Below are 26,648 nucleotides of genomic sequence, written 5' to 3'. Positions count from 1 at the left end.
GATCCTGTTAGAACCTGCTGGATTTCGCCCCTGGATTAACCCATTTCACATGATGTAGCTCATATATCCATTTGAGTTTGAAATCTCCGATACACAAAGTAGAGAAAAGAAAAAGAATATTTTTTATCTGTATCCAACCTTTATTATTTTTTTACAAATAACTCAAGGCGATGAACCTATCCTAGTTTTCCCCAACAACAATCTTGTGGGAAGATTGTTGGGCTGAGAGAGAGAGAGAGAAAGAGAAAGAGAGAGAGAAGAGAGAGAGAGAGAGAGAGAGAGAGAATGACTGACTGACTCAAAGTTGCCCAGCTGGCTTTCATGGCTAAGGTAGAACTAGAATTCACAATTTCCTGGAATGAGACAAATATTTGGGAATAATAACTAGTGTAAAATAAGGGAAGGAGTGGGAGGGAGGTTACTTAGTGCAGGGGTCTCCAACCTTGGCAACTTTAAGACTTGTGGACTTCAACTCCCAGAATTCCTCAGCCAGCTGGCTGAGGAATTCTGGGAGTTGAAGTCCACAAGTCTTAAAGTTGCCAAGGTTGGAGACCCCTGACTTAGTGGAAAGATCTATGCAATTAAGTCAAAACTCCTTTGTATTTTCAAGTTAATTAAAACTTTTTGTTAGTATGTTACGAAACATTGCAAACATGGAAACCAAGAAGGTCCTGCCTGTATGGGAAGATTTGATGAGTTCCTACTCGGTTTCAGTATTGTACAGTACATCATTCAGTTTTAGTGAAGTTTTGGCCTATGAAGGTGAAGGCAGTTGAAGGCCATAGATCTCTATTGCAAGGTCTCCTGGGCACGATGGTGATTCTGAAAACTTACTGGGGAAGGGAGGAATGGCTGGCTTGGTTGACTGTATTGACCGAGGACTGGCCTCCAGTTCTGAAGAAGTCAAACTGGATTTAGAGGTTGGTTTGGGCTCCTGGACTTCTGGTAAGGAATGTAGCGAGACATGCTTGCTTGAAGGAGGATAAATGACCACCCGCCCGAATATTTCCTTCTGGCCTGGTAGTATCTTAGTGATGTTAGCTGAGCGGTGAGGGTAGCGTGGCTCCTGATCTTCATGCTTATGTCCATGATGTTTATGGTGGTGGGGATGGGAGTGGCGATGATGGTGTCTGCCCTCTTCGTGGTGATTTCTGTGTCTTTTTCCGTCATCTTCATGATGTTCCTCCTGCCCAGGTTTAGAACCAGACTGTGGAGTTTGTTCATCTGTAACTGGTGGCTAATAAGACAAAAGATACAGAAAGTGGCTTAGGGAGATGTACTGCTAACTAGAGCATACGAAACATTTGCTAGACCAATTCTCGAATACAGCTCATCAGTCTGGAACCTGCACTGCATATTGGACATTAATACAATTGAGAGAGTCCAGAGATTTTTTATGAGAAGAGTCCTCCACTCCTCTGCACACAACAGAATACCTTATGCCACCAGACTTGAAATTTTGGCCTTAGACAACTTAGAACTACGCCGCATTTGGTCAGACCTAAGTGTAGTACATAAAATTATCTGCTACAATGTCCTACCTGTCAATGTCCTACTTCAGCTTCAATCACAACAATACACAAGCACACAATAGATACAAACTTAAAGTAAATCCCTCCAAACTTGATTGCAGAAAATACGACTTCAGCAACAGAGTGATCAATGCCTGGAATACACTACCTGACTCTGTGGTTTCTTCCCCAAACCCCCAAAACTTTAACCATATCTGGGCCTATACATTGTGCTTACTTATTTTGTGAAATATTCAAGACAGTTGGTATTAGTAACTTCTCGGGACTCAGCAAAGGTGAGATCTTTCCAATTGTATGCTCTCGTGGTACCCTTAATTACCTATGAACTTATTGATGCATTTTTTTAAAAAAAAAATGGGGGATGGTGTTCAGTTGTATCTATTTATATTTGTTCATTTCATTTCATTATTTTATTATTGTATCTCATTTGAGGAGTTATGAAACTACCTCACTTCAGAGGCTTTAGGTAGGAATCCAAAATTGAACTATAATGAAAAGCATTACAATAAAAACAACTAATAGTAAAGTTGTTACGCAGATCTTTTTCTGTCTGCTTAATCAAGCGAGGTCTTAACTAATGATTTTTAAAGCTATTATTTAACTGAGAAATCGATTGGGTAAAGTGTTGGGTAAAGTTCAGTCAATGATTTAAAAAAGTAAATCATGTTTGACAAACTGAGAGAGGGAATATTTTCTGCAGATGATAGCTGTCTGAGCAGGGGTGAAATCCAGCAGGTTCTGACAGGTTCTGAAGAACCGTTAGAGGAAAATTTGAGCAGTTCAGAGAACTGGCAGCGGAAATTTTGAGTAGTTCGGAGAACCGGCAAATACCACCTCTGGCTGGCCCTAGAGTGGGGTGGGAATGGGGATTTTGCAGTATCCTTCCCTGGAGTAGGGAGGGTATGGGGATTTTGCAGTATCCTTCCCCTGGAGTGGGGAGGGAATGGAGATTTTACAGTATCTTTCCCCTGCGAAGCCCACCAAGCCATGCCATGCCATGCCACGCCCACCAAGCCATGCCCACAGAACCGATAGTAAAGAAATTTGGATTTCACCATGTGTCTGAGGAACTTACCAGGTGTGGGAAGAAATGGCATTTTACAGTGACAAATTTCCGATTTTCAATCCTACTATTCACCACAGAGCCTTTGCATAGGCCTGCCTCCTAGAGCAAAAGAGAAATTTTTCATCAAAAAACGAACAAACCCAAAAGGTTTAAGTTGGCCAGATGTTTTGAATATGCAGTGGGACAGCAATACATATTGTTCTTCAGATGTTCTGTATCGAAGGGCCTTCTCTGTTGGCATGCCATTTCTCCTCCTCAAAATAACTGTTTCTGTGCTCCAGGATGGACCTCGCATGGCAAACCCGAATTTTGTGTGCTATGCTTGTTAGAAACAGAAATTCTTTCTTTTTCTCATTTCTTTGGCCTGTAGAACCTGAGCTACATGTGGAATAAAACTGATTCTTAAATGTGAAGTGAAGATACATTTTGTTGGTACTCTTGTACTGCAGGTTATTCCAATGTACATTTCCTGTTCTGTGAGGCTATTCATCGGTTCCTCTCTATTTGTGAACATAACACAATATTTTGGGAATGCCAAAGAATTCTGTTTCCTTTCAAACTGCACTGATCCAACGGTTCTAGGAGTAGCTGAATAGTTTTCTGGAAGACGGAAATATTTTCAGGTGTTACAGAAGTGAAATCATTTTTTTAAATTACTGTATTCCTATTGATATGTAATTTTGGTTCTTGAAGAATTGCCCTGGTAAATTATAATGAACGTTATGATTTATACATTGGCTTAAAGAATACCAAATGATACTGTATAGATTGAACAGCCTGCTTCCTTGAGTTATGGGTGCTGCATCTCTAGAGGTTATCAAGCAAAGCTTGGACAGACAGTTTTCTAGGGATGGAATGGAACAATCCGTGCGGTCAACTCGTCGTGGCAATCTTGCCATGGTCATCTTTCCGGGACCAGCTCAGCACAGTCATTTCATTACAGCCAACCCCCTATGGCCATCTTGTCATGTGACAACTCACCACGGTCAACTTACTACGAGACAACTCGCGGTGGACAACTCCGTGCGGGATAACTCAACGGGATAAATATCAATGGAAATAATGCCAAAGAAACAGTGGCGGATAACTGGTATCATATTGAGCTATCCCATGTGGAATTGTCTGCGGAGCGTTGTCTTGCAGTGAGTTGGCCATGTGAGTTGGCCACAGCGAGTTGTTCTAGATCAGGGCTGTCAAACTCCTGCCCCATGGGCTGGATGCATGATGTGCTGGCCACGTCAACACCCGGTTTAGCAAAAGGGAAAAAAATCCTGATACATCACATGACACTGCCATGACGACGTGAGTTTGACACCCCTGTTCTAGACCCTTGAAGGGACGATATGAGAATTCCTGTGCAATATATACATATTTTTTTCTAATGAAAATAATAAAAGTAAGACATTTTAATTACATTTGAGGTTGCTCTTCTACCCTCTCTTTTCCTTCTTTTCACAACAAACCTTCTTCTCCTTCTTCTTTGTTTCCCCTCCTCTCCTCTTCTACTTTCTTCCTCCTTCTCTCCTCTCCTCCCCTACTTCCCCTTTCTCTCCCCCCACTCCTCCCCTCTTTCCCCCCTTTCTCACCTTCTCTCCTGCTCTTGTCCCCTATCCTTTCTTCCTCTCCTTCCCCTTTCTTCCATTCCTCTCTCTCCCTCTCCTCCTTTCTCCCTCTCCTCCTCTCCTTTCTTTCTCCTTTATGATCAATTATGGATAAGAGAATGTACATTTACAATATGTGTATAAGAAATAAAAATAAAAAAAACTTTTTTAATTAAAAAAAAGAGAGAATTCCTGCGGAAGAGGTTCTAACATTATCATTGTCTGGTTCCTGTCCGTCTCTACAAAATCTAACTTTAGATTTAACTTCTTCTGCTTATTCGTTGTGGAATTATTACCGTTTCTTCCATTTCTTTTCAAATAAATTTATTACAGTTATATTAATATCTACCTAACAGTTGTCCTTCATGTAGAATGGTTGGGTTCATACAACATGTTAAATCCTAAACCTAGGCTAACTAAAACTGATTCCTTACTCACACAAGAGGTTATTTCAAATTAATATACTTTAGCATGGCATAAGATGATTACTTGGCTCATGCAACCTATAAGATTAGAGGTGGCTTCCCCCCCCCCCATTATTCAATTCCATTTTTTGTTAGATCTGGAAAAAAAATTGTACTGACAATTTTTTTAAAAAAAATTGATTTATATGCCGCCCTTCTCCGGAGACTCAGGGCGGCTTACAATGCGTTAAGCAAATTTTGTGCAAGATGTCTGAATACTCACTGCAGTATTGGGTGGGAGCAGAGGACACTTAGTGACGACCGACACCGGCTGGCTTTTGGGACAAGAGGTCTCATGGATGGTGTACTCCACAAAGTTGGAAGGACCAATAACCCACTGTGAAAAAGTCACAGACATAAGTTAGAACAGGTTCCACGAGAGTTATGGAAATCAAAGTCTAAGAATTATGGGAATGAAAGTCCTACTGATCCATAGAGCATCAAATTGCAGAATGTCGTGCTCCAAAAAACCAAGAAAGACATGCTAAATAATTTTGAAGATGTTTCCTTTATCATTCCTCACCTAGAGACAGAAATGTTGCCAAACTAAAGCAATTAAGGGTCTGAAGCAGGGGTGAAATGCTCCCGGTTTGGACCGGATCGCCTGATCTGGTAGCGATGGCGGTGGGTGGTTCGGAGAACTGGTAGCAAAAATCCCTGCTCCGCCCCCCATGCCCAGCTGAGCCGCATGCCTAGCTGAGCCTCACGATCATCAGAGGCTTTTTTTTTTAACTTTTAAAAGCATTTTTTCTACAACCTCTTCGGCTGAAAAAATGCTTTTAAAAGTTAAAAAAAAAGCTTCTGATGATCGTGCGGCTCAGCCTGGATCATCAGAGGCTTTTCAAAGCATTTTTTTTCTGCAACCTCTTCGGACGAAGAGGTGGTAAAAAAAATACTTTTAAAAGCCTCTGACGATCCCAGCTGAATTGACTGATCGTCACAGGCTTTTCAAAGCATTTTTTTTACCACCTCTTCAGCTGAAGAGGTTGCAGAAAAAAATGCTTTGAAAAGGTAAAAAAAAAAAAAAAGTTGGCCACGCCCACCCAGTCACATTACCCCCCCACCCCCACCAAGCCATGCTCACAGAACCGGTAGTAACAAATTTTTCATTTCACCTCTGGTCTGAAGACCTGTTTGGCCTAAGGACTCAATAGGGGAATACAGGTAATCCTTGATGTATGACAATTGAGTCCAGCAAGTGAGGCAATTGTTAAGCGAATTCTGCCTCTTTTTATGACTTTTTTTTTGCCACAGTTGTTAAGTGAATCACTGCCAGCGTTAAGTTAGAAACACGGTTCTTCAGTGAATCTGGCTTGCCCATAGAGTTTGCTTTTCAGAAGGTCACAAAAGGGGAATCACATGACCTTGGGACCAGTGGTGGGTTGCTACTGGTTCGCCCCGGTTCTGGCGAACTGGTAGCGGCAGCGGGCGGGAGACTCTGCCCACCTGCCCAGACATCATCAAATACACTCTGTGGATGTGCAGAAGCTTCTGTACATGCACAGAAGTGGCGTGTGCACGAGTGAACTAGTAGCAAAGGTAAGTAAAATCCACCCATACTGCAACAATCATAAATATGAGTCAGTTGCCAAGTGTCTGATTTTGATCATCTGACCATGGGGATGTTGCAATGGTCATAAGTGTGAAAAATGGTCCTAAGTCACTTTTTTTCAGTGCTGTCGTAACTTTGAACGGTCACTAAATGAACTGTTGAAAGTTGAGGACTACCTGTGCCACAGAGTAAGGGGCTACTTGACTAATCAGCTGACCCCATCTCCTCCCTGTGTTCCTGCTCTCCCTACCCATCTTTTAATTCATATTATTGCCCATTCCGTGTTTATTTTTATTGTTTCATTGCTAGGCTATTGTTATGTTTACAATTTTTATTATTTTTTCTGTTTGACTGTTGTAACTTGGTCAGAGTAGCCTCACAGCAAGATGGGTGGCAAATAAATTTAACAAACAAACAAGAAAATAAATGATTTACATCACTAAATATATTTTTTGAGAAGTCAGAACTCTTTTAACAGTCTCCCATCCAAATATCAACCCAGCCTAACCCTTCTTAGCTAGGTCGGTAGTTTCCTGACCAATAAATAGCATTGAAGAATACTTGTCCTTAGAACTGGGAATTATGATTGGTGGCTAGACAAACTTGTTTACCAATAAAGCAACTTTTCCTAATTTGATTTTCTACGAAGTTTAGGAACTGTTATTTCCACAATTCTTTGAGTTTTATCCCCAACACATCTGAAGGATGCCAGATTGTGAATTGCTAGGAGAATTAATCTGTTCCATCCAAACCAAGGATACAGCATTGAAGTTTCGGTGTTACCTGTGATCTAGCTTTGGTGACATTGAGGATAGTGAAATAATGAACATGGTTGCTTTCAGCATTGAATTTGGCCAGGCTCTCGGCTGCTGTTTCCCAAAATGTGGCTTCAGAAGGATCTCCAGGAGTTGGACAATCAGGGCAGATTTTTGCCATAGCCGCTGAAGAAACTATAGAGAACGATATAGCAAATATTTAGAATAGTGTTTCTCAACCTTGACAACTTTAAAGAGGGTGGATTTCGACTCCCACTCAGCACTGATGTCTAGGAAATTGTGAGAGTTGAAGTTCACCTATCTGAAAGTTGCCAAGGTTTAGAAACCCTGAATTAGAAGATTAGTCTAATATAGAATTGGATTTCAGCTCATATATTTAAATGAAAGCACAAACTGAAGTGCAGAGAACTTGGATTTGATTGAAAATTGAGCATCTTTGTCTCTTGACCATGTTACCGTATGAGTTTATTGTCTAAATCAGAGGTGGGGAGTGATGGCTTCTTTATGACTTGTGGACTTCAATTCCCAGAATTCCTGAACTGGCTGGCTCAGGAATTCTGGGAGTTGAAGTCCACAAGTCATTAAAGGAAGGGCCATAGTTCCCCAATCCTGGTCTAAATGGATGATCCAGTCTACAGGTGCTTATCAATTATTTCTTATGTTTTTGAAATCTGTGCTTCTTCCTCAAACTTAGGTACATATAATTGAAAAAAAATAAATAATGCAAAGCCATCTTGAGGAAGTTATAATATGATATAAGAGCCACGGTGGCGCAGTGGTTAGAGTGCAGTACTGCAGGCTACTTCTGCTGACTGCCGGCTGCCTGCAATTTGGCAGATCGAATCTCACCAGGCTCAAGGTTGACTCAGCCTTCCATCCTTCAGAGGTGGGTAAAATGAAGACCCAGATTGTTGGGGGCAATATGCTGACTCTGTAAACTGCTTAGAGAGGACTGTAAAAGCACTGTGAAGCTGTATATAAGTTTAAGTGCTATTGCTATATGTGAAAGCAGGATAATGAACTACATGTTATAGTCAATCTGACTCTGTTTGATTATACACAATAGGCCTTACTGGGCTTCCAAGTCACACAGTGCTTCTTGAATTGAACCTAAAATGTAATTTTGGCTCGAATAGAAGATTTTTAAAAATCTGAATTCCATTCTTGGATTAATTACAAATATTTGTTTCATTGTTTGAATTTGAGGGAGATTTTCAGTTGCTATTCCCCCCTCGTAGTTTAATTCAGGCATTAGAATTAGATGCAAAGAGACAACACATTTGTTCTGTCAGGATTTTTTTCTGTACATGTACAACAAATTTGCACTTTCTAAAATTACTTCAATACCACAACAACATGCAGATCATCACATTTTTGAGACTGATGGTCAATTTTTCAAACCCAAAATTCTGTACAGAAATATATCTGTATCTAAGTGCAAAGTGTACAAAATAAAAATGGACAATAATTCATTAGAATAATAAAAAAAAAGTTGTGAGAAACTACACATGCAAAATGCATGCGAGCCACTTGAAAATTTATAGAAAATGAAATTGAGCCAAATAGCACCTTTGGTTGAGAAATAGAGCAAATGGAAATTCCAGATGTAGCTAAGATATCCTGAAGACAGAAACAAAGTCTTAAAAAATTAATGTCGGGGGGCCTTTGCATCTACTTTTTAAATTTCTGTGGGGAAATCTGTAAAACCGCAATTGGCAAGTTATATGTGCTTGGATAGATTTTTCTTGCAAAAGTATTGTAGGAAAATATGAAAAATACATACGTGGGCGTAAAACACAGTCATAACTGTACAATCGTGAATGATTTGAATTCTCGTTGAAATGAATTATTACTTTGCATTGGCCATAGACCTGGAACAAAAGAAGATAGTCTGGGTTAGTGCCACCCATGTTTTTTTACCAACGATTCCATGACACATGATCAAAAACTTATCTTTTTCACACATTAGACTCCAGTTTACATTCCTTCCAAAATGAGGAGAGTCAATTCTTCTATCTTTCTTGTTCTCCACATCTTTACAGTCCCTACATTTCTTCCTGCAATTTTGTACAACCCAGGGGTGGGTTCTACCTACCTTTACAACTGGTTCGCATTGTATCCGCACGCCCTCTTCTGCGCATGTGCAGAAGCTTCTGCATATGCGCAGATCACTTCTGATGATATCCGGGTTAGTGGGCGGAGCCTCCTGCTGGTTTTACTACCGGTTCTTGCAAACTGGTCTGAACTGGGGGCAACCGACCACTGGTACAACCCCATTTATACTATGGATCAGAAGTGGCAGCTCACTGCAAGGAATGATCGTGTATGTGCACACATGCTAAGGGGAACCAATGGAAAGAGCAGAGAAGTGGTGAAGGATATTCCAAAGAGACATGTTTGTTGTGATACGACAAGTGGGTAGAGTGACAGCCTCAACCTCCTTTGCAAACCAGTTCAAAACCCAGATCTGACTTCCTTCCAATCCCAGTTGGTAGTTTTTTTAAAAACTTAAGTAGATCTGTTACTTACTGTCTCATGTGCATCTCTAATTTTGCATTCTTTCCATAATTTTCTGCTCTGGACATGGCATTCAGTTTCTAATACATCCAAGGTGATGTAGAAAAGCGAACCACCCATCCACTATGGACAAACAAAAGGAAAACTTTTGAAAAGGCAAAGCAATGTGTCAATCACCATAAGTACATTAAGTAAAAGTAAAGGTTCCCCTCGCACATATGTGCTAGTCGTTCCCGACTCTAGGGGGCTGTGCTCATCTCCGTTTCAAAGCCAAAGAGCCAGCGCTGTCCAAAGACGTCTCCGTGATCATGTGGCTGGCATGACTAAACACCAAAGGTGCATGGAACGCTGGTACCTTCCCACCAAAAGTGGTCTCTATTTTTCTACTTGCATTTTTTAAGTGCTTTCTAACTGCTAGGTTGGCAGAAGCTGGGACAAGTAACGGGAGCTCATCCCATTACGCGGCACTAGGGATTCAAACCGCTGAAATGCTGACCTTTTGACCAACAAGCTCAGCATCTTAGCCACTGAGTCACCATGTCCCTTATAAGTATGACTGTAACTTTGTTGCTTGTATCCTTACGATTTATATTGATATTGTTTCCTGATTGCTTATTTGTACCCTATGACTATCATTAAGTATTGTACCTTGTGATTCTTGATGAACGTATCTTTTTTTATGTACACCGAGAGCAGAGCATATGCACCAAGACAAATTCCTTGTGTATCCAATCACACTTGGCCAATAAAAAATTCTATTCTATTTTATTCTATAAGTACATTACATGGAATTAAATTAATCTTCAAAACCTCATTTAGAAAAAGATGAGAATTCAGCTCACTTTCACTCAGTGTCAGGAAACCAACTACTCTTCTGTTGGAACCCAGCAATGTCTGGTTAGAAGATGAGCAAGGATGGTCCATGGGATATGGAGTCACTCATCTGGATCTGATTGTAATGGAGATTGATTTTTTTCTTCTTCTTTAACTCCCATGTGGAAGAGATGGGATCATAAACTAAGTTCCTGAAGGGAAAATTTTAATCCTGTACAACCTGCACACGATCATCCAAGTCCAAAATATACATTATGTAACACCAAAAGAGTTGGTTGGATGCCACAGAAATGCCATTACCTTACTGGATGACTAGCAGATAAAGCAAAGAATTGGGTGGCAATGAATAGCTGTCTGTTTTTTTTCTTTTTTTACCAGTCCAGATAGACCTAGTTTAACAGGACATCTTTAAAGATGGATGCTATCAAATTGAAGGATAGAAAAAAGTCAATAGAAGAGGGAGATCTTACCTGGAGTATTTCATGGACATCAAAAATCCGCTGGAGGCCAAGAACGTAGCCTTCTTTCCGATGTGCATTGAGTTTGTTTAGAGCCACTTCTGTAGCCACCTTTACCTCCGAAGAATTGCATGTTGGGGGAAGAAAGTGAAAAGGTGGAGAAGTAACTACCAAGTGAAGCATCTGAATGCCGATGAAGAAGGAAATCAGAAGAGACATTTTGGAAACGTTTGAAGAATCAGAGAAGACAGCAATTGGAGCCAAGCTGGGAGGACAAGGCTAAGAAAGATCTTCACCTTTCTTTATATACTTTAAATCAATAGCTAATATTTGTTTTTTCTATCTCACAGTGACCATCAACTTTGAACCTCAACATATACATTATAAACACTGAGTCAATGATTAGAAGTCTATAAGTTTGCAGAGTGGCTCTCACTAAGCAACAGCCAAGTGGTTGGATTTAAATCACTGCATCGAAAAACTATGTCTGCCTTCAATTAAAAATGAGATGTAGGACCCAGTAAAGTTGACTCACCACTAGAATAAAAATACAGGTAGTCCTCAACATACGTCCACCATTGAGCCTAAAATTCCTGTTGCTAAGCGAGACAGTGGTTAAATGAGTTTTGCCCCATTTTTATGACTTTTCTTGTCACAGTTGTTCAGTGAATTACTGCAGTTGTTAAGTTAGTAAGACAGTTGTTAAATGAATCTGGTTTCCCCATTGTCTTTGCTTGCCAGAAGGTCACAAAAGGTGATCACATGACTCTGGGACACTGCAACTGTCATAAATATGAGTCAGTGGCCAAGCATCTGAATTTTGTTCACATGTCCACAAGGATGCTACAATGGTCCTAACTCTGAAAAATGGTCATAAGTCACCTTTTTCAGCGCTGGTGTAATTTCGAACTGCCACTACATGAACTGTTGTATGGCGAGGACTACCTGTAGTCTTTCTGGTTATCATAATTTATTTTTATTTTATATTTATATATCCAACATCTTAACCATAAGGTGACCAATCGTCCTCCTTTAAGGGAGGACAGTCCTTCTTTTCTAAATTCTGTCCTCTCTCGAAAAGTGTCCTCCTACATGTCCTCCTTTTTGATATTTGAAGACTAATCTGTAAATCTCCATATTCGATCGATGCTGAGCCGATCTGTTGCGTGTAATGTGACATATTTGTATTTGACATGACGATTCGTCAAGGCTCGGTACAGTGCAGCGAGACGCAATTATGAGACGTATGCGCTCCGCACAGGATAATTGTTTTGAGAGAATGCGCTGTGCGCAACAGTGCGCCGCACTCTTTGTTTACTTCTGAATGTATTTTTAAATTCTGAAAAATTAATACAATGGGAAAATAAACACATTGAAATTGATAAAAGATGGGTGGAAATATTCAGCCTTTTCAAAAATGAGCGTATTCCATTTGAAAATTTATTTGTTCTTGTTCAATTTACGTTGTGCTGTCCTGGAACTAATGTAGCAGTTGAAAGGGTTTTTTCAATTGCTAATGATTTTTGGAAAAGTGAGAAATCGAGATTGGATGTTGAAGAGCCTTGGTGGCGCAGCAGACTAAAGTGCTATTAAGTAGCACCAACTGCCTGCAATTACTGCAAGTTCAAATCTCACCAGGCTCAAGGTTGACTCAGCCTTCCATCCTTTTGAGGTAAGTAAAATGAGGACCTGGATTGTGGAGTCAATAAGCTGACTTTGTATAAAAAAGAACACTGCTTGGAGGGGGTGGGGGTGAAAGCCCTACTAAGCAGGTATATACAAAAGTATGAAGGCTATTGCTTAACGCATTATAAACCACCCTGAGTCTCCAGAGAAGGGCGGCATATAAATCGAACCAATAAATAAATAAATAAATAAATACTCTAGCTCAGCACTTGCCGTAAAATTCAATATGAAGGATATTTCTTGTTCAGATATTTCCAATATATTGTTAGAAGATGATACATTGACAAAAAATATTCATTCAATGGAAAAGTATTCACTTAAATAATAACTAATAGGCATGTAAGCATAATTATAATACAAAATGTTATTGTTAGAAATGTTTTTTATTATGCATTTATCATATTATAGTGTATTCTGTATTATTGTTGCAATGAATAAAATGTTTCTTTTATTTATGATATTTTTTTCTTCAATTTATTTGTGTCCTTCTTCTCATTGTAAAAAAGTTGGTCACCTTATTAACCACCCATTTCCTTCATAGAGGAAAATCATGTTAGAACTGTGATCTTTCCCAGAGTCCAGGTGATTTAAAAAGAAATGAAGGTTTCTCATCGCTGCTGCAAATAGGCAGAGACCAGACTAAATTCCACTCAGTTGCAGAGGAGTGGCCCATTGCATTTCTCCCGACTGCTTTGATTGAGGTGGGAGAACATTCTCGGTAGGACAGGTGGACTGAAGTCCAGAGACCTTGTTTTTCGGTCATTGGGATAGCCCTACAAAATGGCCTCCCACGAGAAGTTCAGTGGGTTCAAAATGGCTTCCTAGGACAAGTTCATTGAGTTCAGCGGAGGAGTGTACAGGATACTGTTTTGGATTGCAAGTATATTTTTCTTTTCTTATATATTCTTACATCATTATTCTCTGAGATCCTGAGAATGTCATATATTCAATGAATGATTGGTGCAGAAGCTTCCAAATATCCAGAATTAACCCTTCATGAAGGGCGCTTGTGACAATATTAGGTAACCAATGGTCAAGAGAGATCATGGGTCTTCTTCACTGCATATATTCAAGAAAAATGTAGAGGATTTTTTTTCCTGGGATGCCGTAAATGGGATTCTTGCACTAAGCCATGAGTTGGACCAGTGGTCTCAATCAGTGTGTTTTTCAACCTTAGTTGGATGTGTGGACTTCAATGCCTTGATAGTACAGTGGTTTAGTGCACCCTGTTATTAACACAGCTGCCTGCAATTTCTGCTGGTTCGAATCTCTCCAAGGCTCAAGGTTGACTCAGCCTTCCATCCTTTCTAAGGTAGGTGAAATGAGGACCCAGTTTGTGGGGGCAATAAGCTGACTTTGTATAAAATATATAAAAGAATGAAGGCTATTGCTTAACGCATTGTAAGCCGTCCTGAGTCTCCGGAGAAGGGCGGCATATAAATCAAATTAAAAAAAAAATGCTCAGAATTCCCCAGCCAACATGCAAACCCTGTGATCTGTCCCCGTACCCACACACACACCAACACAGCCAGTCGAGGGTTAAGGAAACACTTTGGAACGCACCCAGGTCTTATCTCCCACTTGGCAGCGATAGACACACCGTCTGCCAAGTGACTTTATTTTCAAAGTAAAACAGAAAGATAAATACTCAAGAGTCCAAATGTCCGACACTTTAAATCTTTCTCTCAGCAGTTCCGGACGAGGCTTTAGTGACTATCTAAGGTTTGCTTTGTTCGTCACAAGGATCCTTGACCACCACCCTCTATTATATAGTCTCTGGGGTGTGGTCCAGTGACTCAGTTCTAATCCCTAGCACGCCTCCTAAGCTGCTGCAAACTTTTATCACGCCTTCGGAGGCGTGCGTCCAGGAATGATGTTTCTTCATCACTCTGATCCGAACCAGCTGTCTCCTCTCCCTCGGCCGGCACTTGAGACAATGCCAGAGGGGAGGGGCCTGGAGAGGGAGGCCTGGCTGACTCCTCTTCCTCATGCTCGGAGCTTTCTTCCTCCGATGGGACAGGCTCAGAGGGCGGGGCCACAATACCCTGGTCTCCTCTTAACACTTTGTAATATTGTCTACTTTGCTGTATTTTAGGCATCTTATGAGAAGTATCTCCATTCTCCATTCTTTTCGCCGTGCCCTTAAAACTTTTTTATTTCATCCAGCTGGGCTGGCTTGAACCCCCCCCCCCTTAGACATTTTTAATTATTAATTGATTTTAGTTGGGTGTTTTAAATTTTATATTGGGCCAAAACTTGTTTAATTCTTTTAAAATTAATCTTAAATTTTGTATGTGATGTTTTTATTCTTGGCTGTTCACCGTCCTGAGTCCAGTAGGAGAAGGGCGGTATAAAAATCTAATAAAATTAAATAAATAAATAAGTAAAGAAATGTTTTGGATTTCTATACATCAAATAACTTCTACTAGCCAAATTCAAAAAGCATTTACTCCGAGCTCTGAAACATCCACGGAAAAATCAGGTGTCCATAACTACTATAAATATATTTATGAGAATGTTGAAAACTACTAGTGATCTTAATTTTTCTGCTCCTTGTAACAGGAAAAATGCCTGGCATTCTCCCAGGGTCTTCTGCATAGGAAGTGTTATTTGTTTCAAAAGAATAAATGAAAAAAATAATCTGAGTTTTGAAATAATCACTACCAAGTCTTGTAGCATGGTTTCTTTTATTGAATGTTTTTAATATTTCCTTGAACAGAGAAGCAGTTGCTATTCTTGTGATAGGAAGGGAGGGGGGGGAAGGAGGACAGATTCCTGAATAAAGTTTTCAGTGCTGTACATCACTCTCTGTTGGGGAAATTTCAGCGTGTAGTGGTGAAGGTAGTTGAAGACCAGGGATCTCTATTGCAACCTCACCTGGGCATGAAGCTGATTGTGACAACCTTTTGGGGAAGGGAGGAATGGTTGACTTGGTTTCCTCTGGTAGAAAAGTGGAGCTAACTTCTGGAACATAGGTGCTCCAAGGATAATCAGTCACTTCTGTCAATGGTGGTTCTTCTGTGGCATTAACATGAAGATGGTGTAGCTCTTGGTGTTCAGACCCAGACCCAGACTGTGATTAGACAAAAGATACCAAAAAGTGGTTCAGGCAATTGACCATTATCAACATTATAGATTTTGTTAACTTATTTTGTGAAATGTTCAAGACAGTTGAGGTTCATAAATTCTGTTCTCTAGCTGCAGCAAAGGGAGACCTTTCCAGCTGTACTTCCTCACAGGTAGACCTTAATTATTGTCAGTCTTTGCTAGGAGGATGGACAAGAAACACACCCAGATGAGCCAATTCTGCTTTGTTGTGTGGATACATTAAGAAAATCTTGCAAATCTGAAGGTACAATAGCCCCACCTCCTTTACACCCCAAGAAACTAGTGAGGGTACCTTCTGAGCTTCTTTCTCCATCCATTATGGAGCTGCTGGCTATCTGTCCTAGTGGCGCAGGTTAAAGTGCAGAATTGCAGGCAAATTCTGCCCACAGTCTGGAGTTTGATGCTGGCAGGGCTCAAGGTTGATTCAGCCTTCAATCTTTCAGAAGTCGGTTCATCTGATATGCCAATTGCGCCCCTTTCTAGATCGGGACTCCCTACGCACAGTCACTTAGGCACTCGTCACTTCCCGCCTGGACTACTGCAACGCTCTCTACATGGGGCTCCCCCTGGGGTGCACCCAGAGGCTCCAGCTAGTCCAGAATGTGACCGCGCGGGGGATTATGGGGGCGACGAGGCGCTCCCATGTGACACCTCTCCTGCGCGAGCTGCACTGGCTCCCGGTGGTCTTCCGGGTGCGCTTCAAGGTGTTGGTGACCACCTTTAAAGCGCTCCATGGCTTAGGGCCGGGGTACTTACGAGACCGCCTTCTGCCACCAATAGCCTCCCACCAGCCAGTACGCTCGCACAGAGTGGGCCTCCTCAGGGTGCCGTCCGCCAGACAATGTCGGCTGGCGACCCCCAGGGGGAGAGCCTTCTCTGTGGCAGCACCTGCCCTCTGGAACAACCTCCCCCCAGAGATACGTACAATAACAGACCTCTGGATTTTTCGTCGGGCCCTGAAAACCTATTTATTTCAACTAGCTGGGCTGGCTTGAGTTAAATTTTAAATTGATTTTAAATTGGGTTGTTTTAATTTACGGCCAAAATATTTAATTATTTTAAACTGTTTTTAAATTTGGTATGTTCTGTTTTTTACTTTGGCTGTTCACCGCCCTGAGTCCTGTTTGGAGAAGGGCGGTATAGAAATGGAAACAAATAAAATAAATAAATAAATAAATAAATAAATAAATAAATAAATAAATAAATAAATAAAATGAGATTGTTGGGGGCAATATGCAAATAATGTTTACATTATAAACCGCTAAGAGAGTGCTGTAAAGAACTATGGGACGATATATAAGCCTAAATGCTATTGCTATTGCTCTCTTTGTACCACATACATTTACAATTACCTATGTACTTCTTTCTCTACTTATTTAATTGTGAGAGGGATGTCATCCGACTGTTGCTAATCATTTCATTGCATTACTGTATTTTAGGTGTTATAAACTTCCTCACTCCAGAGGCTTTAGGCAGAATTTAAGATCGAAATATAATAAAGATCATTATTAAAATAATGGCATCACACAAAAATCTTATTAAGCAGATTTTCATCTGCCCGCTTAATCAAGTCAGGTCTTAAGAAGTGATTTATTGAGTTATTATTTAACTGAGAAATCTGTTGGTTTGCTGGGTTGAAGTCCAGTCAATGTGTTTTAAAAAATAAATGATGCTTAACAACCCAGGAATAAATATTTTCTTCAGATGATAGCTGTCCGAGGAACTTACCGGATGTGGAAATAATTCGCAAGTTGCAGTGACAATTTTGGGAGTTTCATCCCTTCTGCCTATCACAGAGCCTTTGCACAGGCCTCTCTCCTAGAACAAAGGAGAAAGTTTCCATCAACAAAATTCAAGAAATTTAATCTGCCACGATTTGTAATATACAGTGAGATAGCACTGGATATGGTTGATCAGATGTTCTGTATCAAAGGGCTTTCTCCATTTCTCCCTGTGGTTGACATGCCATTTCTCATCAGAATGACCATTTCTGTTGTCCCAATAGAGGAGATGGAGCCTCCATGGGAAAACTGAATTCTTCTGCTATGCTTTTTAGAATTTTAAAATCTTTCTTAGCATGGTCATCAAGCCATTCTATGGATTTCTTGAAGTCGGTTTTCCAGAATAAGAAATGCGTTTTGGTGTTCCGGATATTAATTTTGCTTTTTTAATAATTATATTGCTATAATTATCCCTAGTCCCTAGTCCCCTGCGAGTCCTTTGGACTGCAAGGTGATCAAACCGGTCAATCCTAGAGGAGATCAACCCTGACTGCTCTTTAGAAGGCCAGACCCTGAAGATGAAACTCAAATATTTTGGCCACCTAATGAGAACGAAGGACTCACTGGAGAAGAGCCTAATGCTTGGAAAGATGGAGGGCAAAAGAAGAAGGGGACGACAGAGAATGAGGTGGCTGGATGGAGTCACTGAAGCAGTAGGTGTGAGCTTAAATGGACTATGGGGGATGGTAGAAGACAGGAAGGCCTGGAGGAACATTGTCTATGGCGTCACGATGAGTCGAACATGACTTCACAACTAACAACAACAATAATTATATACTCTTTGATCGTTGTAGAATTCTCCTACAAAATTTTACAAATTGATAACTAACTTTATGGTTCATGGGTTGGCTTGGAAAATAATGAATTACTATGTCTGAATTCAGATGCAAACTAACTGGAACAGACCTCTTCCTTCATTTGTTAAAGGCTTATTTAAGGTTGGAAAGCCAATTTTTTGGGGGATGATAAAATTATTCCAGCTAGGAATAGAGTTTGTTTGGACCAGAATACCACCAATGTCCATTCCAACATGACTCTAATTCCTGCTCACCATTTCTAGAAAGGGGACATGTAGAATATGTCCTTAGGTTGAATGGTGAAAGCAATGGTCTGAGAGTAGGTTTAGATATTAGCCTCTTCTGATGCTTCAATGTGGTTCATTATTTACTTGTTTATTAAATTTATATGCTGCTCATCTCAGTGTCCTGAGTGACTGTGGTGGCTTACAATAGAATAAAAACATAGGAATAAACACATTAAAATCAAGATCAGTGACAATGAAATAAGAGTTAAAACCAAGAGCACCAATGGTACAGGGGTGGACTTTTGTCTCTCATTCAATCAACCTCCATTGTCCCCACATTTATTCTTTGTATGTTTAGATAGATTTATTATAGCTAATATGAGCGTCTGCCTCCCAGTTGTTCTTCATTTGCTAACCTGCTAAACACATTGATGAATAAAAGAACTAAAGAAGAAATTGCTCAAGGAGAGAAGCAACCTAGAACGAAGGAGAAATTCCCTGACAATTAGAACAATTAATCAGTAGAACCACTTTTCCCAGAAATTATGGGTGCTCCACCACAGGAGGTTTTTAAGAAGAGACTGGACAACCATTTGTCTGAAATGGTATAGGGTTTTCTCCCTGAGCAATGGATTGGATTAGAAGGCATCTTCAAACTCTGTTGTTCTGTTCTGTTCTGTTCTGAGTAGTGTAAAATTTGGTTCTTTAGAAGGCATGTTTTGAATCGTGATGCCAAGCTAGGTTTTATGCAAGATTGTGAATACTTACTGCAGTTTCAGTTGAGAGGAGAGAGCATTGAGTGATGTCAGACACTGGTGTACTTTTATGACAGGAAGTCTCGTGGATGGTGAATTCTATAGCGTCCAAAATACCATGAACCACCTATAGAAAGTCATAAACATTTAGAGTATAGGTCACATTGTCTGCAGGAAATGTTCCTCATAATCTTGGGTGCCCTATCAATCTTTATTAACCTGAAGCCTTACAGAGACCCCCCCCCCATAATTCTTGGCACTAGGACAGGGATCAGGAACCCGCAGCTCTGGAGCCGCATGTGGCTCTTTTATCCCTCTGCTGCGGCTCCCTGTCGCCGGTCAGCTCCACAATTGATAGGGCTTTTGGTTAGGACAGGTAGAGGAAAAAGGACGCCATGCTAGGAGGAGACTCTATGGTGGGGGAACCGGACTTCCGGTCAGTTCCAGAATTGATGGGGGGCTTCCGGTTAGGACCTTTGTGGCTCTTTGAGTGTTTAAGGTTGCCGACCCTTGCACTAGGAGAACTGGTAGGATGTCAAATGTTGTTATCAAGAAGAGGACACAGACACATTCAGTAATCAAGTGGAACATTGTAGAAAGATCAGAGTCCCATCCACGTGGGAAATCGGACGTTCCTGGGAAGGCCTCTGGCAGATTAGCATTTTCTTTAAGTCAGATTTCTGCAGACTTTGCGAATCTGTCTATTCACTTCCTTTGGCAATAATGTAGAAGTCCACTGCCCTCTGCTGGAATTATTTCTATTATTTTTCATTCCTACATTTCGCAGAAACCCTGGGTTCTGTAGCAGTCTCTATACAAATCAAGGATACAGCATCAACTTTCTTGCTCAAAAATATTCCACCTCAACTTTACCTGTGAAGTTGCTTTGGTGACTTTAACAATGGCAAAATAACGATCGTGGCCATTTTCAGCATTGAATTTGGCCAGGCTTTTTCTTGCTATTTCCAGATATATGTCTTCAGAAGGATTTTGGCGAATTGGACAGCCAGGGCAAGCAGGAGACGAATCTTTAGGGGGGGGAAAGTATCATTTAAAAAATTGAGACAAGGCATTTGAAATATGAGCTTGTATGTTTAAATGACCTGAAATCTGAAAGTTTCTATCAGCTTGAAAATTAAACATCTCTCTCCATGCTGCATTTAGTCAGGGCCATAGAACTGCAGAAAAAACAATTGCTACCAACCTGCCTTCCATTGAGGACCTGTATACTGCATGAGTCAAAAAGAGGGCTGTGAAAATATTTACAGACCCGTCGCATGCTGGACATAAACTGTTTCAACTCCTACCCTCAAAATGACCCTATAGACCACTGCACAACAGAACAATTAGACACAAGGACAGTTTTTCCCCGAACGCCATCACTCTGCTAAACAAATAATTCCCTCAACACTGTCAAACTATTCACTAAGTCTGCACTACTATTACTATTAATCTTCTCATCGTTCCGATCACCCATCACCTCCCACTCATGACTGCATGACTGTAACTTTGTTGCTTGTATCCTTACGATTTATATTGATCGTTTCCTAGTATGATTTGGCTGCTTATCTGTACCCTATGACTATCATTAAGTGTTGTACCTTATGATTCTTGATGAATGTATCTTGTCTTTTTATGTACGCTGAGAGCATATGCACCAAAGACAAATTCCTTGTGTGTCCAATCACACTCGGCCAATAAAGAATTCTAATCTAATCTAATCTAATCTAATCTAATCTAATCTAATCTAATCTAATCTAATCTAATCTAATCTAGTTGTTTTGCAACCTGACACAACGGTACAGAATCAGTGAGGCCTGTCTTTGGGAAGGGTACAATTCTGAAGGCAGGAACCAACAGAAGAGAATATCTGTAGCTCAGGATTGGACTGTGGAGTTCTTGGTGCTCTCTCAACTTGGTGGCTTTGCTTGTAAATGGTTTGTTACCTAAGACCATCTCTGCCTCCTTGTGCCAATCAGCATCTGACCGGAACCTCCAAAAGCAAACTCAGTTCAGATTTCCCCCCCTTCTGTTTAATTGTGTCTGATTCTGGAGACTTCCTGGATAGGACCCTACAATTTTCTTGTCAAAGGTTTTTCAGAAGTGGCTTCCCATTATCTCCTTCCTACAGCTGAGAGAAAATGACTAATCCAAGGCCACTGCTGGCTTCATGGGCAAGGTGGGACTAGAATTCCCATTCTCCCAGTTTCTAGCTGGATGCCATAACCACTACAGTAAACTGGCCGTCAATCTGGAATACTTTTTTCTCTTATGATATAATGAGATTCTAGAACCGTGATGGCGAACCTATGGCACGCGTGCCACAGGTGGCACGCAGAGCCATATCACCTGGCACGCCAGCTCAGCTCCAGCATGTGCCTTCTGGGCCCATCAGAAATAGGGAAACAGGCTGTTTCTTGCCTCCGGAGGGCCTGGGGGGTGGGGTGGGGAAGGCCCGTTTTTCTTTCTCACTTGGCTCCAGATCCTCTCTATGCATCTGGGAGGGCGAAAACAGCCTTCCCCATCCCCTTGGAGGCTTGAAACGGTCCATTTTCCAACTTTCGGTTGGACAGGAAGTGACTTTTTTGCTGTTCCCAGCCTCCAGAGAGTCCTAGAGCAGCTCTGGAGGCTGGGGACAGCAAAAAAGTCACTTTCTGTCCAACTGAAAGTTGGAAAACAAGCCGTTTCTGGCCTCTGGAGGGCCTCTGAGGGGGCGGGGAAGGCTGTTTTTGCCCTCCCCAGATGCATAGAGAGGATCTGGAGCCAGGTGTTCTGTCCCCGTCCCCACACACACACAAACAGCCAGCCAGGGGTTAAAGAAATACTTGGCACACACAAGATTCGTTATCAGGAACTTGGCAGCAATACGATAACCGTCTGCCAAGTGCTTTACTACAAGAAGAGGGAGTGTTCTTCCACCAGATAACACCAACGAATACACACCGTTTTCAAAACAGTCCAGCTCAAACATGAAACCTTCAGCAGATTTGGCGTTGTACAAAGTGACTAGCCAGAAGTTAGCTTTGTCCATCACAGAGTCTAAATGGCCACCACACTCTCTTATATAGCCTGTGGGGTGTGGTCCAGTGACTCAGCTTAATCCCTGGCACGCCTCCTCATCTGCTGCAAACGTTTATCTCGCCTTGTTGGCGTGGATCCAGGAACGACTTATCACCCTCATCGCTGTCATCGGAGACACCTGGCTCTGGTCAATCTCCTCTCCCTCAGCAGACACCTGAGGCATTGCCAGAGAGGAGGGGCCTGGAGAGGGAGGCCTGGCCGGCTCCTCTCCTTCATGTTCGGAGCCTTCTTCCTCCGATAAGATAGGCTTGGAGGACGGAGCCACAACACTAGGTGAGAAAGAAAAATGGGCGTACTGGGCCATCACCTGCCAGGAGCGGGGGGGAGAGGAAGGGGGGTCACTCGCGCATGCATGGGGTGGGGCGCATAGAATTATGGGTGTGGGCACGAGCGCACACGAACCTCCCCCGCCCCCCTTCCTGGCACGTAACGGCAAAAAGGTTAGCCATCACTGTTCTAGAAGATAATACCATTTGATAATGAATATGCCAAAACTGAAGTAACTGTTATTCCATGATCAATTAACACCTGATGAAGGAGATGCCTCTTTATCTAAAATTCAGAAATCATTTGCAACAACTTCTAGTTCACACAATTCACTTTCTTGCTGACAAAGCCATGTTGGTAAAACTTGAATCATGCATTAATTGCCAAGGTTCAATCTCATGTATTGAATTGTGTATGAATCAAAGCAGGTTGTTTTGCAAAACAGACTGAGACATAATCAAGTAAAAGAGCCTTGATAGTACAGTGGTTTTAAAAACCTAAGTAAGAAACAAGAGTATATAGTAGTTGCTTAGCAATTTTTGCTCATTTCTCAAAGTTCACGCTTCTTCTAAACATTTGTACTCATAAATTTATTATGAAAGGTCAGCTTTGGAAAGTTACAATATGACACAATAAGTAAAATAATCTATAGTGAGAAATAACTTGTCAAAGTTAATATACCTTTCAACAACAGCCCTTGTTAGAAAATAATATCTTATACTAAGAAAAAAATGCTGGTAGAAAGTGCACACAGAAAAAAGTGTGTGAAAAATGCATAATTTTGCAATAAAAATACAAAAGGAAATTGGGCCAAACTCTATCTGTGGTTCAGAAATGGAATAAAATGAAATTACAGATTTAGCCTAAGATACCCGCATGAATGAAACTCTAAAATTTAATTTTGGGGCTTCTGAATCTACTTTTTAAACTTAGTTAAAAAGGGGATATTTGTAAAATTGCAATTGCAAGATATATATGCTTGGATAGATATTTTTGGCAAATTTACATGCAGCAAACATGGAAAATACATACGAGGGCGTAAAATGCAGTCATTTTTGTACAGGAACGAATCATTTGTATTCCTGTTGAATTTAATTATTGCGTTGCATTGGCCAAAGACCTAAAACAAGAGAAAGTAGTTTGCATTAGTGCCACCCTTTTCTTTTACCAATGATTCCATTTACACGTAATCAAAAGTTGTATCATATCCACATCTTAGATTTGGAATGTCATTATCCTTCCATAATGTTTTCTACACCTCTACAGCACCTACATTTCTTCCTGTGATTTTGTACAACCTCACTGTCTGTTTTATTGCACTGCAGAATGTATTTGGGGTTACAAGGAAACGCTCATTCGTGCAGCACCGATGATCAATCCAGCAGACATGTTCTCAATACCACCTGATCTACTTCCTGCTTTAGACCAAACTTGAAAGGCCAAAGGCTAAAAGTATTCTCTCTGAAAATTCGTATACTTTTAGGGGGATTCAGAGAGATGGCAAAGTGTCAGAAAAGGAGAAGAAAAATGCCCAACCTTAAACGTGATGTGAATGCTTTGTTTGACAAAGGACTGGGAGGGGAAGCGGGGAGAAGATGGGGCCACCTGTGGTACCAAAAAGGGGGTCATTAAGAAGTAGTCCAAAAACTGCTTCCTCTCCTTTCAGGGTGCAGACATGGAAGAACCAGTTTAAGTTGCAGAATAAAGTATTCGGAGAACCTTTCTCAAGTGTAAGAACTGTGGGACAGCAGGACTGGCCTGCCAAGAGAAATTATGAGCTACCTGTATTTTTCGGAGTATAAGATGCACTCCCCCCATAAAAGAGGATGAAAATTTGGGTGCGTCTTATACTCTGAATGTAGCTTTTTTGAAGTATTTTTTCCAGCCCTAATGAGGCGCTAGCGAGGGAAGCGATCTTCTGGGCTTTGTCTGCTTTTCTCATTGTTTCTCTCTCCGAAGATCAGCTGTGCTTTAGAAGCTGTTTTTTTATCCTTAACGAGGTGCTAGTGAGTGAAGTGATCTTCCGTGCTTCACCTGCTTTTCTCATTGCTTCTCTCTCTGAAGATCAGCTGTGCTTTAGAAGCTGTTTTTTATCCCCAACCCAGTGTGCGCGTGCTGAAAACCAGCAAACTAATGTGCTAAAGCTGACCAGACTAAGGACGCTAGCCAGATGAATATCTGGTAGGCAGATTCTCCCCCCCCACCCTATTTTCCTCCCCAAAAACTAAGGTGCATCTTATACTCCAGTGTCTTATACTCCAAAAAATATGGTATTTTTTGAGTTCCTGTAGTGAGTTGAGGTTGGACCCAGTGGTGAAATCCAAATTTTTTTACTACTGGTTCTGTGGGAGTGGATTTGTGGGCATGGCAGGGGAAGGATACTGCAAAATCTCCATTCCCACCCCACTCCAGGGGAAGGATACTGTAAAATCTTCATTCCCACCCCACTCCAGGGGAAGGATACTGCAAAATCTCCATTCCCTCCCCACTCTGGGACCAGCCAGAGGTGGTATTTGCCAGTTCTCCGAACTGCTCAAAATTTTCACTACCAGTTCTCCAGAACCTGCCAGAACCTGCTGAATTTCACCCCGGTTGGACCCTTCATCTCCCTCTCTTCCAATGCTGTTATTCTCAAGTACAATGCCATTGATTTAAAATGGCAACTAAGTGCAGGGAACTATCATGTACACAAAGATGCCAAGAGAGAAGTAGTGAAAGTGTTCTGAAAAGAGAACTTGGTTACCGCATGGCAAGTGGGTGGAGTGACTCCTTCAGCCTTCTTTGCAAACAAGTTTCAAAACCCAGATTTTACTTCTTTCCAAACCTTGCTGATAGTTCTTTAAAGAAGGAGATTGATTACTTACTGTCTCGTATGGATGTCTAAACTCGCACTCTTTCCACAATTTCTTACTCAAGACATGGCATTTGGTTTCTAGCACATCCAACTTGAGGTATAAAATAGGATCACCATCCTTCTATGGAGAAAAGAAACTCTTGAAAAGGCAAGGCTTAAAGTTAATCTCTTTCAGCACATTAGATGAAAATAAAGTAACCTTCAAATAAAGACAGGAGTTCCTTACTCCAGATGGTTTGTTATGTGCGGCAAAACATTTAATTTTAATCCTAGCAAGGGTGAATATCTATTATCATGAAACCTGATCTCAAATGATTTTCTTAGAATGTTTTGGACCAATATTACGCTGTCCCATTTAAAAAAAGGGGATGGGAATGATCAGTGATAACAAGATCTGCCATTAAATAGGTTACTTTTACTTTTAATTACTTTTAAAGGTAAAGGTAAAAGTTCCCCTTGCACATATGTGCTAGTCATTCCCGGCTCTAGGGGCTCATCTCCGTTTCAAAGCCGAAGAGCCAGCACTCTCCAAAGATGTCTCCGTGATCATGTGGCCAGCATGACTAAACGGCAAAGGCGCACGGAACACTGTTACCTTCCCACCAAAGGTGGTCCCTATTTTTCTTCTTGCATTTTTTACATGCTTTCGAACTCTAGGTTGGCAAAAGCTGGGACAAGTAACGGGAGCTCACCCCATTACACGGCACTAGGGATTCGAATTGCTGAACTGCCGACCTTTCAATCGACAAGCTCAGCATCTTAGCCACTGAAACACCGTGTCCCCGTGCCACTAAATACATACAGGTATTAGTTGTTTGACTTAGTCTAATGGTAAAGCTGGACCTACTTTGAGTATGTCTTTTAATTAGGGCTACCAAGTCTAGACTATGTCTCTTGGGTGCCATCAAGTGATTTTGTAGATTTTGTTCCCTGCTCAAATATATTAATGACTGGACACCAGAATGGCTGGTGTTAAATGCAAGGAAAGAAAAAAGGCAATAGAAGGAGGAGATCTTACCTCAGTTATTTGGTGGGCATCAAAAATGCGTTGCAGGCCAAGAACGTAACCTTCTGTCTGATATTTATTGTGGTTGTTGAGGGCCAGTTCTGCAGCAGTCTTTATGTCCGAAGAGTTGCAAGATAGGTGATGAAAATGAGGATGTGGAACGGAAGCCACTGCGTGAAACAGCTGTATCCCAATTAAGAATGAAATTAAAAGGGCCATTTTAGAAATTTTTGCAGAATCAGAGAAGACAGCAATACAGCTACACTTAGAGAGCAAGGCTCTGACA

The 26,648-nt window shown here is 41.1% G+C and overlaps 1 protein-coding gene across 1 annotated transcript; it reads right to left on the bottom strand.

Moving 5' to 3' along the window:
• Positions 1-739: 739 nt before the first annotated feature.
• Positions 740-26,648, bottom strand: LOC117678772 (uncharacterized). Its single transcript, XM_087872185.1, has 14 exons — positions 26,375-26,648; positions 25,367-25,477; positions 23,535-23,622; positions 20,028-20,182; positions 19,168-19,281; positions 17,323-17,412; positions 15,287-15,559; positions 10,813-11,079; positions 9,521-9,631; positions 8,775-8,862; positions 6,999-7,165; positions 4,887-5,000; positions 2,608-2,697; positions 740-1,237 (listed from the first exon to the last, which is right to left on the bottom strand). The coding sequence occupies exons 1-14, from the start codon at positions 26,579-26,581 to the stop codon at positions 755-757; spliced, it is 2,358 nt and encodes a 785-aa protein (XP_087728311.1). The 5' UTR covers positions 26,582-26,648; the 3' UTR covers positions 740-754.

This window comes from Pantherophis guttatus, chromosome 6 (genome assembly GCF_059756535.1).
Source record: "Pantherophis guttatus breed Tessera chromosome 6, ASM5975653v1, whole genome shotgun sequence".
NCBI classification, from domain to species: Eukaryota; Metazoa; Chordata; class Lepidosauria; order Squamata; family Colubridae; genus Pantherophis; species Pantherophis guttatus.
This window is presented reverse-complemented; position numbering and strand designations above follow the sequence as displayed.